The sequence below is a fragment of the Corvus moneduloides genome, chromosome 2 (genome assembly GCF_009650955.1).
Source record: "Corvus moneduloides isolate bCorMon1 chromosome 2, bCorMon1.pri, whole genome shotgun sequence".
NCBI classification, from domain to species: Eukaryota; Metazoa; Chordata; class Aves; order Passeriformes; family Corvidae; genus Corvus; species Corvus moneduloides.
This window is the reverse complement of record NC_045477.1, coordinates 29990752-30007527: the sequence shown is the minus strand read 5'-3', so window position 1 is coordinate 30007527 and position 16776 is coordinate 29990752. Positions and strand designations below refer to the sequence as shown.

General features: G+C 37.9%; 1 protein-coding gene across 4 annotated transcripts in view; it reads left to right on the top strand.

Annotated features, from left to right (window-relative positions):
• The window catches only part of CRACR2A (calcium release activated channel regulator 2A), a 52590-nt gene that overhangs the window by 13444 nt on the left and 22370 nt on the right, over nucleotides 1–16776 (top strand). For 3 of the 4 annotated variants that reach the window (XM_032098862.1, XM_032098864.1, XM_032098865.1), the window contains 5 exons: nucleotides 906–1017; nucleotides 3227–3395; nucleotides 4935–5081; nucleotides 10566–10656; nucleotides 13185–13280. In XM_032098862.1, the coding sequence (XP_031954753.1) occupies nucleotides 906–1017; nucleotides 3227–3395; nucleotides 4935–5081; nucleotides 10566–10656; nucleotides 13185–13280 (615 nt within the window). Of the gene's footprint in view, nucleotides 1–905; nucleotides 1018–3226; nucleotides 3396–4934; nucleotides 5082–10565; nucleotides 10657–13184; nucleotides 13281–16776 lie in introns of those variants that run through there. The other variant, XM_032098866.1, reaches the window with a different exon arrangement.

Sequence of the window (16776 nt, the reverse complement as noted above, 5' to 3'; positions counted from 1 at the left end):
TAATATGTTGTATATACAACAGCAGTTCGCGGGGGGGGGTTAAAATGTAAACTAATAAGGCAGAAGACTGAACCAGTGTGCATTGATACTGCTTCTCAAGCTGAGGAAGGGTTTTAATCTTCCTAGTGGAGTCTCCAAGTGGAAATGCTGGTTAGTGGGGTTGTTTGCCACTCCAATTTCCTCCTATTTCTGGGAATTTGTCTACACTGTTAAAAGAATTAGGTTAAAACCATTAGGATCAGTTTTACAGAATTCTTTTCTTTTGTACTTTTCTTTAGATTATCAGGAAAAAATAAGTGATTTTTGTGGAGCTAGTTTCATGCAGCTACCTCTTTCTTGGTGTGAGCATGCTGCATTTCAGAAGTAGATAGTCATGAACTCCATTTAACTCATTGTGTGAGCAACAGGTTTGGTCCTTAGACCATGCAGCTTTCTTAGCTTTGTTTTGTTTACTTATTTATGTACATTTTTTGAATCAGCATTTATTAGGACAGTATATCCTCTATAATGTAGTTGTCTAGAGATGTCTCTTGCTTGACTTTATGATGTGGAAGGAACTCGTTGTACAATTCTGCTGCCAAGTTCATCCAGTAGCCTGATAATCAAGGCATTTCACCAGGATGCTGAGACTCCAGCTCAAGTTCTTCCTCTTCTCTTCTCTGTGGGATTGGAATTTGTGGCACAAGGCCATTGTTCTCATTGCTTCGTCAGAATGGATTCATAAAGGCAAGCAGAGAAGTCATTAAAGCAAATGTCGCTCAGTTTATCTTGTTTTGCTCTGTAATTGGATTTTCACTCAGGGAAGCAAAGGACCTATCCTTCTGTATTATGGGTGTTTTGTAGAACCCAGTCTTCCTCTTACCCTGTAGTGATGGATAAAGCTGCTGCATGTTTTGTCATTACAGAGACTGCATCCTGAGTTACCTCTTAGCCTGGAAGAACTTGAAAAAGTTTTTGTTACATTGGATGCTGATGGCAATGGCTCACTTACCCCAAAGGAGTTCATCACAGGATTCAGTGAGTTTTGGAAAGCATGTCTCCTCTTTTGAGCTTTATTCATGTTCTGTACTCTCCACATCAGTAAAGAAGAATTTTGTCTTAACAGTACACTTAATAATGCACACAGGGAACCAGACTATCCCCTAGATACAATAAATGTATGTAGCAGAGGAAGAAGTAGTCAAATTATGTCAATAAATAGACAAAGGGCTCCAGGGTCCTTTCTCTCCTATGTAAAATGGCAAGCCATGACACAATATGAGAAAAATTATATAATCATCTGAATTACACCTGTTTTAAGCTGTTGAGTAAATCTATGTACAATTGATTGGAGGTTTCCCTTGGTGGGGCTGGGAGGGAAAGTTTTGTGTGTTATTTTGTATCAGGCAATAAGACATGAAAGATAATTAAAATTATCTCTAAGACTGATGTGAGACAATGCTAGGAGTGTGTTAAAACCACAGTCCTTAGAGCTGTGGGAATGCTTTCTACAATGAATTAATTCCTCAAGTGATGTTAATTTATTTCAAAACAAAACAGGATGAGGCAATTATTATTACTGTAAGATGTGATCTGATAAATTCTTTGTAACTGCCTGTTTTGCAACAGCACTCTTACTGTCATGTTCTCTGTGTTTGTCACAGGGTGGTTTGTCCCTAGCTGTGACATTCCAGATAAGATGACAGTGTTAGACTGTCCTTGGTTGTTTACACAGAGTCAGTTTTGTACTTAATTTTAGCTTTGCTGACTGAAGTTTAAGCATTTTCTCTAGAAAACTGAATCTCATCTATGCATGAATTGTAACAGTAAATCTCAATTTAATTACTATGTATAAGTCCAGCAAACAGGACCTTCATTTTTGTTTGCAAATCATCAGTCATTTGAAATCCTAATTCTCTCATGTCCCACCTCTCCCATTGTGGAGGTAGATCAAGTATCTTCATAGAGTATACTCTAATCTGAAAATTGACACTATTTAAAAATGAAATAATGTATTGCTGCTTTGCTTTTCATAAGTTAAAGTTAAGTTAAATTAAGATTACTTTCATAAGCAGTCCCTGCATAACCAAAACTCTTTATTAAGAGAGGTTGTAAGTGGCTGCCATCTCAAACAGCTCCAGATCCTGGGGGTTCCTCCTGCTCAAAGGTGGATGTGGCCACTGCTTTCCTGTTCGCATGTTCAGCTGGTCGTAAAGTTAAACATGTACCCCAAAGACACCCACACAGGCACACGAGGGACATGGACCACATCCCATAAAAGATAAGGATAGGCAGTGTAAAGTGTGCTACATTTTAACCTGCTACACAGCACTGACAGGTGTTTTCCAGACCAGGTAGTCCTACATTTGGCTAGGTGATAATGTCGGCGTTCCTGATAGAAGCAGAAGCTGTAGTAGGTAAAAGCTGCCTTAGAAAGCTAGAGAATGGAGAAGACAGAGTAGTGTCTGGATAAAGGTCATACTGCACCAATTACTATGGGAGAGTCCTACTCATATTTCTAAATGGTGGCAAATCTGAAATTTACTGTAACCTCTCTTTGCAACAGACTGTTCTGTTGCCAACATGCTCTTCTGGGTGCTATGAGAAAGAATGCAAGATGGAGTTAATAAAAATATAAAACCATACCAGTATTTCTCTTTCCTTGGGTCTATAGTAATTTCTGTACTGGAATTTAGAATATAACAAAAAATCCTCTGCATAAAATCACAATATTCCACCCCCCTGCAATTTCACTGTGGCAGTTTCACTTCTGTATCCTCACCATACAACTACTGTTAATAAAATACAGCTTTCTGTATGCAATTTATATAGGAATTGAATGTGTGTCTTTGGTCATGCACTAAAAAGAATGTTAAATTTTATATAATGTACATTTTATCAGTACTGGTGCTATGGTTATTTTAGATTCCTAATGCCTATTTAAACCCATCAAGAAAGAAAACCACAAAATTTATGAAGAGTTGTTACTGCAATTTCTGTCCTTTTATTTTTTGCATGGAGATACGAATTTTTTTATTATGTTTGTGAATTTTGAGGTGGATGATTTACTGAAGGTTAGGCATTAAACTGGGCACAAAGTCAGCCATAGAACTCAGTGATCCTCTTGCCATGTCTCATCCTTTTGTTGTTTATTTACTGTAAAATTTGAACTTTAGTATGTTTAGTATGACATTGCTTTTTATAGTAAGTTCTGAATATGCTAATGTGTGCAATTTCTAATTCTTAGGCCAATTTCTTTTGGAGCAGATTGCTTTGAAAAATGACATGGTGCCACCATCAGAAGGTGAAACAGCTGGCCCAGTTAGATGCGAGGAGACCATGAGTGGTGATGAGGATGAAGAATTCCAGTTCTCGAATCTGATGGATCGGCTTGGAGCTAAAAAGGTTTTGGATGAGTGAGTCCTCACAGCAATAGTAGTCAGTTGTGTGACCTTTTATGGTTCACCTCTGGGTTTGATTTTAATGGAATCCAAGATGAATGGCGAGAACGAAAGGTGCTCAAAACCACAGAGAAAAAAACCTTATAAAACCTAATTTTCTTGTTGTCAGGATAAAATGCCACTCAACCAAAATTTTCAAGAGCAAAACTGTTATACTCCAGGCACATGAAACATGTTTTTCTGCCATGGGAAAGCTCCACCACTTGATGTGCCATGGCATTTGAACATAGATAATTACAAGCATGTAATCCCCAGATGCCACTGATTTTCAATCAAGGCATGATGACTGCTATTTTTGGCAAGGGATGTTTTTAAAGTGCACCATAAGTAGTGAGGTTTTCTCCACTTTTTCTGCTTTTTCTCCCCTTCATGCATAATTGCGTGTTGTGATTGCTCTGGTAACACTATGTCTTCCAAGGCCAGGGTGGCTCATTCTGAAACATGGAACATAAAACCTGCTCAAATAGCTTCTTGTGTGTTGGCCTGGCATTCATTTGTTAATCACAATGAATATTGCAGAACAAAAAAAAGCATTGGGCAAAAATGGGAGAAAATCTGGACAGGTGGTACAAATATTTAAGAAATACATCAGCGATTCTTAATGTGGAATAAAAGTGCTCATCAGTCCTTCTCTTCCCCCGACTGCCTGTTCCAGGAAACAGTTCATTGTCAGTCATCCTGAAAGGCTTTCATTATGAAGAGATATTTATCACCCACTTCTTCTGTCCTTATCCTTATTTTGTCCTTTAAATATAGCACTCTTTGCTGGCTAGGTTCAGGCTTGCAATGCACATGGAAGAGAATGAGTCAGGAAGAGACAAAGTGGTTCAGGAGAATTCTGGCAAAGTATTAGAAACCTGTTATCATTCACAATAGAGCATCTCTTTCCCAATGTCTGCTGAATAGATTTGGAAAGACAACATTATCTTGGTAAATCTTTAAATCAAAATTTCAAGACGTTTTGTTCTGATTTTTGTAGCAGACTCACCATGGAATAAAAACGTGTTGAAAATGAAAGAATACAGTACAAATGCAATTTGTCAACATAACTTAGGAATCTGAATCTCATTCATTTCTTATGAGGAAGGCATTTTGATTAGCTTTCCCACTGCCCCCTCCCCTCTAGATTTGTGGGAACTTCTTTGCTTCTAATAGAAGTGATGGCAGGGCACGTTGTATCTCATCTGTCTTTCTCACCCATTCCTGTTTAGGTGAAGTGTTGGGCAAGGCACCCAGTAAACAAGCAGTTCCCGTGCTATTCTGCAGTCAGGAATGACCAGATGTTACAATGCATTTTTTTGAATAAATTCAATCTCCATCATTTCCCATCCTCTCCTCCTTTTCAAATCTGGCACAGTTTAAGTTGGTTTTAATAAGTTTTGTGTTCTGACTAGTGATGCCCTGAAGCCTCCATCTACTAAAGGTGCTAAGAACATTTACTGCAGCCTGGGAAATGTTCTTTCTTAATGAATCCTTTATGATCTCTTCTTTCAGTGAGAGTGATGTGAAGCAACTTTGGTTGCAGCTAAGAAAAGAAGAACCTCATTTGCTTTCCAATTTTGAAGAGTTCCTGGTCAGAATTTTTTCCCAGCTCCAAGAAGCAGATAATGAGAAGAATGAGTTGGAGTGTGCTCTAAAAAAGTTGGTATTTCTCTTTGTTAGACTTCTTGTTTAGTTTTACAGCTATTTTACCTACTATTTGGACATTTGAAATCAACAAGGTGTTTCAGTGGAGAACTGAGGACAAGCCTTCCCATAAAGTAAAATTTTATCAGGCATTAAGAGTACTGGTAAAACTATTCATATGGCAGAACTGAATGAAATTAGCTTTTCTTTTCCAGTTAAGATTTTATTGACTGAAATTCTTTTGCAGATGTCTGTTATTGCATTGAAGTTTTAAGACAATATTGAGTGATTCCAATCTAGTTAATCAGTTTGATTCCAGAGGAAAGTCATATTTAACAGTAAATCTGATAAATTGTCTGTGTGCTTTGCAAGCATTGCGTGCAGAAAAGCTATAAACCTGGATTAACTGGCCAGAGACATAAGAGGTTTAAGATGTTAGAGCAGCACAAAGCACTGATATTAGTGAAAGTGTAAGCTAACAAATATATATATATATATAAAGCAAACCTATGAAATATGAAATAGCGTATATGTTTTATATATAAAACATATAAAATGTATATATAAACAAATGCATAAAATGCATATACAAAAAATATATGTAAGGACTAAAGTTGATAGATCATTCTTTTATATGGAGCTATCTAGAGGGAAAAAAGTTGTGATGCTAAATCTAAACAGAATGCAAAATTACGGGCATAGTTGAAGTTCCACTGTATTTTTATTTTAAAGTGTCACTTCTGAATTTCAGATTCTTACAGACTGAGTAATAAAGGCAAATATATTGTTGAACATTTACTTCATTTGTTCAGCACTCTCCTGACTATTCTGAGGATATAACAAGGCTTATGGAGAAGGAAAAAACCTAAATATATATGGTCATTAAAGACAATTGGTTTATATTCGTAGTAGCATTTTCATCTAAGGCTCTGTGTGTGGTTTTAGCCTTCAGACAGCTGGAAACAGCATACAGTGAGTTTTGCTGTCTGTTTAGACTAGAGAGGATTAACTACCGTGTGTGGTGAGAGGTTTGTTCTGTGTTTTTTTGAGGGGGTTTTTGTGAGTGTTTTTTTGGGAACTGAATGAATAAATGTGTCTGTTTAATAACTCTGATCATTGCAGACTACATAGAGTACATTAGCATTATCTTTTCTAGCTGATGTGAAATCTCTACCTTGAAAACACATTGGATTTTTATGCCTTTGTAGTAAAAACATGTTGTAGCTAATTTCTTCTTTTTGTTGCTCCTGATAACACCACTGATTTCTGCACGTAGATTGTTGTTTTGTTTGTAGTTGATTGCAGGAAGGAAACAGAGTAGTAATGTTGTCTTTGGTAACGGTGGGGATGAATAACCTGTTTTCTTTTAAACTATGTACGAATAACAGCAAAGATCAAGACAGCACCATATAGGGGAGAAGATTAATTTTTTGTAATACCCACATACATATTAGCACTAAGGTGCATGTATCTGCTTAGACTGGCCAGGATTTACTGTGAGATCACAGAAGATAAGGAACGCTGGGTTTTGAGGTCTTGTAATATCTCCTGGCTTGTTGTTGATTGGTGACAATAATACCCTTTGGAAATAGAATATGAATTTGTTCTTTCATCTTTCCTTCCTGACTCACCCCCGTGAGTCATTAGGCAATAAGGCAGTCTACTCTCAGCCTTTTGTCTCCTTTCCTGGGTGTAGGCTGTGCTTTTGTCTTAAATTGTTCCTTTTTCTTCTATTCTGGATGCTCTGAGAAGCTTCATGTGTGTGTGCAGGGATCTTTATGCCATAAAAATCTATGCTCTTAACCCATGATGTTCTTTTCTACCTGTTTTCTGTCTTTTCTTCTGGAGCTTTCACACATGCATATTTTCATTCATGAACCTGAGTCCTGTGGTCTAAGAGATCCAGGAGTTTCCTCCTGTTCTGGTTCAATAGATCAGGTAGGCTGCTGTTGTTCCTGTTTGTATATTCAGCCTCACTACTGCCTGGACCTATATTCTCAATACACAAACATGCAAATACAGCACGCACGAGGGACTGTGTAGGTTAATACTGCTGTAACTATCTAGAGAGAAAAAACCTGTGATTTTAAATCTAAACACAATGCAATTTTGTGGGTACAATATTTATTTGCCAGGGTAAGTTAGTTCTCCTTGATTTTTGGTACTTGTGTTTCATTTTAAGGATGAATTTAAAATTAGATGGCTTCTTAAATTTAGCACTAGTGTTTTTTTAAATAACAGGGTGGTGTATTGAGCACGCAAGAAAAGCAGAGGTGAATGTTAGGAGAAGAAAATAAAATCAAGCCGATGTGATGGGCAATTACAATTGCAGAGAAAGCCCATGGGGGCATTGCAGAGAGCTTCTTGAAATCAGCCAGAAGAGCCCAGTAAACTGCTGGGCATTACCAGGGAAGGTACTGAGCATGTGGCAAAGCACGTTTTTGGCACCACATGGAATCTTAGTGCACCCATGTCCTGAGTGCACTGTGGGAAGTTCTGGTCTCTGCAACACAGGGAGAATGTAGTGGGATGAGGAAAAGTGCAGAGAATGGCAACTCAGTGGTTAAAGGAATAGAACAGCTATTCTGAGAGAGCTGTTTTTAGAAGGTCGTATCTCTTGAATGAGGAGGCAAAGGCTGGAGTGGGATATGACAGACCTTGTTATTCTTCAAATCCCTGGCAGTAGAACCAAGGGGCTTTTAATAAGACTGGTAGGAAGTAAGCCTAAAAGAGATGAGAAAGACCTTTTTCTTCTAATAGCAGATAAAATCTTCAACTGCCATTAGCTCTGTCTGCTGCTGTGCTTCGCATTTGAAGGACAAACCTAATAAAAATGTAGAGTGTGTTTCAAACAACAGAGTTCTAAACAGGCAAGATAAACAAAAGGGTATAAAGGAGAAGGGAAGGATGAGCTGACTTCTCATTGGGCTTAGCATGAGACACTGTCAGAATCCATCTTCATGGAAGAGGAGAGGAATCAGCACCTCAGGAGATTAGTTCACACTGTGCACAAATCACTGTATTTTTTTAAGGAGAAAGAACCATTACGACAAACTGCATGAACAGCAGTTGTGAAATCAAAACAGTTCACATTGCAATTACATGAATGGGCAAAAATTAAATCCTTCTGAGTGTGTTGATCCTGAACTTACCTGAACTTAGTGAGCTCATGTTGCATTTCATCTGCTTTCTTCTCCGTCTGTTTATTCTGCAGCATTACTGAAAAGAGAGATTACATTATCAAATATTGCTGAAATTATAAAATTATGTGTTAAGTAAGACTTGAAGGGGTAATCCAAGGGAATAGAACTTTTAGTCAAAACATGTTGCCTTTTTCATGTAACAGTGATATATCCTTATGAATTCAGTTTTTTCCTCCTGAATATATGTGGGGAATATTTGCCAGCTAATGTATTGGATTATTTTTCCTGCTGCTTGTTAGTTATTTTACTGAAAATTGTTACACTTTTGATTACAAGGGGATATTATTTTCCCATTCTGTTTAATTTGACCATGAGATAAGAATGGAAATCTATGAATTAAATGCTTGGAGAGTATTCAGCCTACAGAAATGGCATGTGCTTATGTGCCAGACCAACTAAAAAGATTCCTACATCCAGCAGTACCTCCTGGGTGTAGTCTTCATGGTGCTGCCATATCCTTTGCTCCCAAACACAGAAGAGGAAAGAAATACCTAAATCAGCAGGCTAAAACACAGGACTAAAGATATTCTCCCTGTCACACAGAAGCCAAGAAAATCTTTATGATTCCCATGGAAACACTGACAGCTGTGCAATATGTTCTGCCTCTGCAGAGTTACAGGGCTTTTCAGCAGTCAGTCTAGCGCTGGTCAAAGTGGTATTATACTGCATGAATACAGCAGGTGTATGATCTTAGCATCTCTGCCATGCCTGTCTAAGTAGTTGTTATTTCTCCATGAATTTGTGTGATTTGATTGCATTGATGAATGCTAATTCCTTATGAAGCATTTTCTTAGTTTCAAGAAAATAAAATTTGAGATCAGAACATGAACCACTTTTACAGTATAAGGGGAGCAAGGCAAAAAAGGGCTTCTGGATTTTCTGACACTCTCTATTGCAAGTGTTGCAGTCACATGGCAGAGGCCCTTTTGGGGCCTGGTTTTCTCACCTAGTCAGAGTTTACAAAAGTCTAAGTGACAGCCATAGTTTTCCTCAAATTCTTGTAGTTTAACAGTTGATTATTGCTTCTGTAGATCCTGGGAAAATGTCTTACATTTTTTATCTGTGACTGAAAAGGGAAGCTGGCAGTGTCAAGTGTTCTGCTGTTGAAAGGGGGAAAGATAGACTTGTTTCTGGTTTTACTCACGCTTCTTAGATTAGGTAAAGTTTTTGAATTTTCTTTAAAATTGCGTTTGTTTTAAATGAGAAGAGAACCAGGCCTTCAATAAGGCAAAACCACAGAACATATAGAGCATTAGGTTAAAAAAAAAAAAAAAAAAAAGTAGATACAAAATAAATGTTGGTGGTTTTTTCTACTGGATGTTCCTTGTCTAGCTCTTGCTGATGTGAATGCCCTTGAAGATTCTGTACTTTATTTGAACAGATGCATTATGCAGATTGCTCAAGGAACAGCTATGGCACGAAGTATATGGGGGAATATACAGTACTGTCATAGAAAGGTCCTAACAATCTCAATTAAAATTTTTTCTAGGATGTCCCCTGAGTTTGATACAAAGAGATTTTTGCATTTCAGTTTCTGCATTAATAAGAATAGAATAAAGTAGTAGCGGAACAAAGTAGATCTCTTGTTCCCTGTCAACAGTTAAATTTTTTCTGCCCAAGTGAAACCATTTGCTCTTCGTGTATCAAGCTGCAGTGATATTAATTGCAATATTCTACTGGAAAAAAGTGAACTTTGGAGGTTCTTTTTTTTTTTTCCTACAGTCATATACACTTGGGCACAACGTATTTATTTCTGTTCCTCATCTGGGCTTTTCAAATTTGTTTCAGCAAAGCTGTCAGAGAGGCAGTAAGGCTGCTTTCATGAAGGTCTTTCAAGAGTTCCATTCTAGCTAATGTGTCTTAGATGGAAGTACCTCATTCAGTACCCTTGAATGGGGAACAGTGCAGTCCAAGAGTAAAAAAAAAGGAAGTTACAGTGAAAATAGTTTTAACTGTCAAATTTAGGCTCTGAGATCTTGGTATTGTCAAGATATTAGTAAACTTTCTTCCTTATACCTAAGATCTAGTAGTCATTAAAATTGCATGATGAACAGCTGCTTTATATGGAAACATCAGCTTTATATTAGCTTTTGAGTTGTTGAAGCTTTACTTCCATGAGAAAAAAAAAAATTAATCTGTGAGCTTTGCTGCACAAAAATTTCTATTTCCTTGACACCTTGAACATACGTTTGGAGTCTTGTGTTATGGCAGAGATGTGGAGCTTAGCTGGTAATGTGAGCCATCTCTTGAAGTAATGCTACAAAGACCCACTCAGTGTTTTCTTATCTCTTATTAGGAAAATTGCTGCTTATGATGAAGAAATTCAACATCTCTATGAGGAAATGGAACAGCAAATCAAAAAGGAGAAAGAGCAGTTTCTCTTGAAAGTGAGTGTCTCTTTGTTATGGTGGCCATGGATTCTGCTCCCCCTTTCAGTGGTTTTAAAATCATTCTGGGTGTGAAATTAAAGCCCACAAAATGTGTTTCATAACTGAGGAAGAAAAAACACCTTTCACCTCACAGCTGCTTTTCTACTGCAGCTTCAAACTTCTAGTCTCTGAAGCTTCAAACTGAGTGAATAAAGTTGGATGAAGGAGCACTGATGTCCTGTGCTCGGTGGCTGGCATTCAGCAGCAGTGACTGGCATTCTTTTGAAAGTCAGTTTACTACAAACATTGTATTACTGATGCTACTCTAGGTCCAACCTCTGGTCTCAATTAGGAAGTGCAGTCTGTGAGGTTGTTCAGAGCAGCACCAATCCTGCTGACTTCTACAGTCTCTGCTTTTTGGGAGGGGATAACAATAAGAGATGACTCAAGTGATGGTAATTTGCAAAACAACCACAGGTTATTTGCAAAATAAACACGGGTCAGATTATTTTGTCACACCCATGGTGCTTCCAGAACACCTGAAAATGAATTCCGTTTCCTTGGGAAGTCTTTAAATCTCCTCTACTGTGTTCATAGTCTTTTCTTTGGATTCTTCTGTCGTGCTTTTTCTTGTATAACAAGGAAACTAACAAGAACTTCCAGCATGCTCTAGGAAAGAGTAATCTTAAAACCATGTAGGTGGGATGCCTTACTTCCTAGCTGGATCAGGATTCTCAGGAATTTGGCCAATTACGTTTTGAGTATTAAAATATTGGAGGTTTCACAGCTGCTCTGGGTGGCCTGGGAGAGTCAGTCATCTACTGAGCTACTGGCTCATCCCTTTTTGTTTTCTTGGCATCAGTCATATAAATGACACAAACACAGGGTTTCAGCAGTACATGATAGAAATAGTTGCCAAAGTAGTGGTTATTGTCTCCACTCTCAATCAAATATATATAAGTATATCTATACAATATAATCAAATATATCTAAAGCTTCCTTTCGTGATGCAAATACATGAAGTATTTTTTGTTTCCTGCCAACCAAAAAAAAGGTGCCTTTATCAGCTGTCTAAGGAATCATTCTTTTCACTTGCCTTACAGGGTAGTGAACCTGACTCAAATTTTCAAGTTTTTTTCCATTCCAAGCTGAGAGCAGTTTTTAGTGGTGGATGAGATGAAGCCTTTAAATAAAAGTTTGTGTATCAGCTGAAGGATAAAAAGTATTTTCAACTTTGCCTGACAGCAGTTTTGTGGAAAAAATAGTTTATGTGCTCTTAATAGCCCACAGCTGAAGTGGTTCTGAAAACCCCCAAACAACAAAGACTTTTCCGTAAGCAGTGATTGTTGGATCTCCTAATTAGTTGTATATTTGAGGTTAAGCCATTTCTTTCAGGCTTTTTCATGAAAGCTTCCCACTCAAGCTATTTACAGTTTAGTCAGCAGCCACACTAAGGGCTGCCAGACACTCAAGAAGTATTGTTTCTTTGCATGACTAATTTGGGATCTGGGGAGATCTGACTGTTAAATTCTTTCTCTAATGCAAAGTCTTACAAAGACTTTACAGCCTGGAGAGATGCATTGATGCCATATAAAGGGGAAATTATTGTGGCTTGAATGAAGAGCAGCTCTTGAAGAATACATTTAAAGAAATTGGTAAGATGCAAATAAGTACAAATTGTAGCTATTTACAGTACTTAATACCCTGCTGACTGAATGTTACACAAAAGGGGCAGTTAGTCTGTTTTTTCATTTGGATATACATTCTTCCCCAGAAAGAGCCAGTTATCATGCATTTGATTACCCCATTATGGCTACTGCTTAAGGGAAAACACATGTAAGAACCACTGCTGTTTTGATGGAATTTTTGTTTTTGTTTAGAGGCATTTTCCTGGGGACCTTAGAGAGTAGAAGCCTGTTTTTGGAGGAACAGGACAGATTCTCAGCTGACACAAACTAGTGGAACCTGATTTTACTCAGGAGAGGTCTGACAATTTTTCTCAGCTGAGGAGTGTCAGAAGGAGTAATCCCAAATATGACTGGGAGTTCCCAGTGATTGCAGGATACTTACAAAGTGGACAGGTTAATATAATTGCTAAGTGAAAGGCAGAGCTTGAAGCCCCAGTCGCTTGTTTATACCGGTGGAACATCTGTGAAAAATTGTTGTTAGTGATGGATTTTAAGCGTGGCAGTTGTTGTTTCTTTCACATCAACCTGAGTTACTGTGGCTGGAAATGAGAGGATACCTTCTGGCTGTATTGATTTAGGTTGGCTAAGCTCCTCAGCCTCCTGCCTGAGACATCTGCCTCCCCTTTCTAGACTTGATACCTACTCATACGCAATCAGCACGTTCTGTAGAAACCACAGTCATTGAAGCTGCTGGACTACACCAGTTTACAGATTCATGGGTGATACCATCCCTAAACTGAGTACTACCTGTGTCTTGTTATATTCACTGTGGAAAACTTCATCCCTGATTTGTTATTTCTCCTCCTGCTGATGCAGTTATGCTGTTCTGTTAATCCATTTCCTCTCTGAATTTTGCAGGACACAGAGAGGTTTCAGTCCTACAGTCAAGAGCTGGAGTGCAAGCTGCTGTCAAAAGAACAAGAACTGGAACAGCTGGTTCAGAAGCAGAAAAGGGTACTAACTGATATTCTTCAGAGTTGAAAAATAGATAGCTCTTATTTGTTCACATGATTTTCATTAGGTACTATTTTAGATCCCAAAACTGCAAGTAGGTGTGATGTTGTTCTGCCAAATTGTGACCCTCTGTTTTTGTGTCATGTGCTTAGGAAAAATGTTAACCTCTATTTCTAAAGTAATTTTCATTTTTTGTGGTAAAATGGAAAATAACATAATGCTTTGGATATTCTCCCCAGGTACTAGGGTAATTTTTATGAAAACATAGCAGAATTCCAGTACCTTCAATGTTCTAGGAACTGGCTTACACCCAGACAGCTTAAGAGCAGAGAACAATGATTTGGCTCTTCTAGTGCCCACCTTTGCTCAAAGCCTGTACCAGCCACTCATTTACTTGTTTTGGACGATTCAGCACTATGAACTTGAAATGCTCCCTCCTGAACAACTTGCTCCTGATATATCTCTGTGATAGCAGTTTTATAGCAGTGGATGTTTCCCTTGCATTGGTAACAGCTTGTCAAGTTCCCATATTAAAACCTGATGTGTTTTACTTCTTAAAAAGCATGCCCTGCTTGGGGGAGCAGAGAACTTGCTGTAAAGCGGCTCCCAGGTCATTGCAGGAAAGACTAGCAATAGGGAAAGGAGGTAGCACTGGAATTTAAAGGACAGAAATGGAATGCTATAAATGCAATTCCCTCTGTAGAATATGAATATGTGGAAAAAAGAAGAAACTTTTTCACAATGAGAACCATCAGCTGTTGCAATAAACTTCCTGGGGAAGTGGTGGATGCCCCAACATCGGACACTAAAGATTTAGCTGGGCAGGATGCTGGGTCATCTGGTCTAAACTGTGTTTTTGCCAAGAAAGGTTGGAACAGATGGACCTTGAGTTCCCCTTCCAACCTGGTACTCTGTGATTCTGTGAAGTTTAGCTGATGAGGATACAGGACTAAACTGAAAGTCCATTCCATAATTGAAATCAACTGCCTGGTGTTAATTACCCTTGTTCAGTACCACTGTGAATCAGAATATATGTGGTTTTATGCAGGCTCTTTACCACATTGCAGCACTAGAGTGATATAATCTGTACTTTGAAGATATCTGTGGGGGCATACAGATCAGGCATTTTTAGTCTGAAACTAACTGCAAAAGTATAAGAAATTACTTGTTATCATTTTGTAATGATTATATTTTAGTCCACTTTTTTTGTTTGTTTTTGCTTTAAAGCTCTGTTTAAAACTTAGTTATCAACCAGTAATTCTGTAAAACCTTCTTCTTGTGTTTTTTTCAAGAACGTGTTTGCTAAATTCAGTATAAAACCCACAGAAACTATTCAAAGGCTTTCACTCAATTTTAAGCCTGGTATAATTAATCAATATAGGCAACAATACCAGGAAGTCTTACCTTACAATTGTTGTCTACATTGCCATTGTCTACTATTGCCTATCTTGGAGAACATAAATCAATGTCTGTGCTATTTTTGTTAGTATTATTTTTTTATCTGATTTTATGTTTTCCATTTCTATTTTCTACATTGCTTATTATTAATAGTATTACTGTGTTTTTTATTTTATTTGTAATTTCTAGCATTTGTCATTTCCCCTCTCCATTATGAATTTACATGAATCACAAGGGTGCTTTTGAAAGATAGGATCTCCATACACCATAAAGATTGAACTATCCCATTTTAGTTTTATGGAAAGGAAGCTGTGTTGGGCTAATGGAATTCACTATTTCTAATGGTGGGATGAGTGACATAATTTCATTCAGATTGATGACAACTGAAACTTTTGTCATTCACCTAACTTATTGGCTATTGCTAATCTGATATGCAGTATTTGATGGTTTTTCTTTCTGGTATAGCAACCTAGCCTATTTATTTGAGTGTTTTACTCAGTGTAGTTAGAGGCACTGTTTTCTACATATATTTTTCTAATTTCTAATGATCATCTCTGAACGTGACTCTCATCTTTACTCAGATCTGTTTTTGTAATGCCATGGCCCCACTCATTTTCTGATATTGCTTTTCATTCACTGAGATATCTGTGTGTGGTGTCTCATGTTTGCCTTACCCAGAGATCTCTTTCACTTTTGCCTCCTCCTCTGGTATGGAAATATACTTTAATAATTAAATCTCTTCTTGCAGACAGTAAGGTAGCTTGAATTAATTACAACTTCTATGCTTGATTGTATGAGAGAACCTCTTGAAAGGCACACAAATGCTTTTTTCCAAACTTCATTAATAAGTCTTTTTTGAAAATATAAAGTACAATGTTATTATTTCTGTGTTGGAAATTATTAACAAAAATGTGAAAGGGAGCTTTTAAACCAGATGAGCTCAGCGTTGTTTTGCTGACACAGCCAGAGGGATTCTTCCTTATGAGGGTTGTCTGGCTGGCATGACTGAAATGTGGGTCTGATTCCATGTTGACTGGCCAAGATTCCATTGTTTAGGCCCTTTTGCTGGCTGCCATGATCCCGAATTGTCAGCTTGCTCTGTATAATGCTCTGCATTAGATAATGCACGAGGTTTTCCCTTGTTCCTCAAGGGATGTGAGATGGAATGTCTCAGGAGGAGGCACTGGGGACAGAGGATATCCAGCATAACTTCTAGGGCACAGACTCTTATGTGAGGGGAAGAAAGTAGGTGTGGACCAGGTGAAATGCGGGGGAGTTACTGGACTTCTCACATAAAACGCTGCGTTCTGTACTGATGACAGCCACTGAAGAACATGATCTTGGGATTGGGAATGAGATGCATAAGAACATGGATCAGTAGTACTCAAGTGCTTATAACTGCCTCATGGCACTGTGTAAATATTTCATCTTTCATGTGCAACTGAAATAAATAGGGAAAAAAAAATGATAAGAACTACAGAAAGCATGCTGAGCTAAGAACAAGGGGTTGCATGGAGAGTGCTCAATGTGTGTGGTTCTCAGTAACAGCTCATTTGCATTGAATAATCCCAGTTATTTACTTAACTTAAACTTGGTTTCCTCTCATTTTTGTCAAAAAAAAAGAATATGTACCATCAGTTACTGTGTCTGTGCTTGACCTGTGGTAATGGTTTAAATCTCTCTGCTACTTAGATTTTTTTAAACATGTCTATGGGTCATGAGTCTTTTTCCCATCAGTTTCCATCTACCAGATGAGCATAGGAGCCAATATTCAGCTCCAATAAGCAGCCAGAAGCTATAGGATCTATGCCATTCTAATACCAGCTGAGCATTCACCTAATGAGCTATTTCTGTGTATTGGGAGTTTTTTAAATGAATGCTTTAAAGGTGGTGTTTGGCATTTCTGAAAGGATTGTATGGGTACAGCAGAAGAAGGGAGATCTGAATTGCTGGGAAACAACCCTTTCTTCTCTCGTTATGTTCTGGGATTTAGATGTTATGTTACAGTTTTTCTGACAAGAGTGAGCTCCAGGATTTATAGCAAGTACTTCTAACATCAGTATAGATGATTCTGGGAGCTGGTGTTGGCTACTGTTGC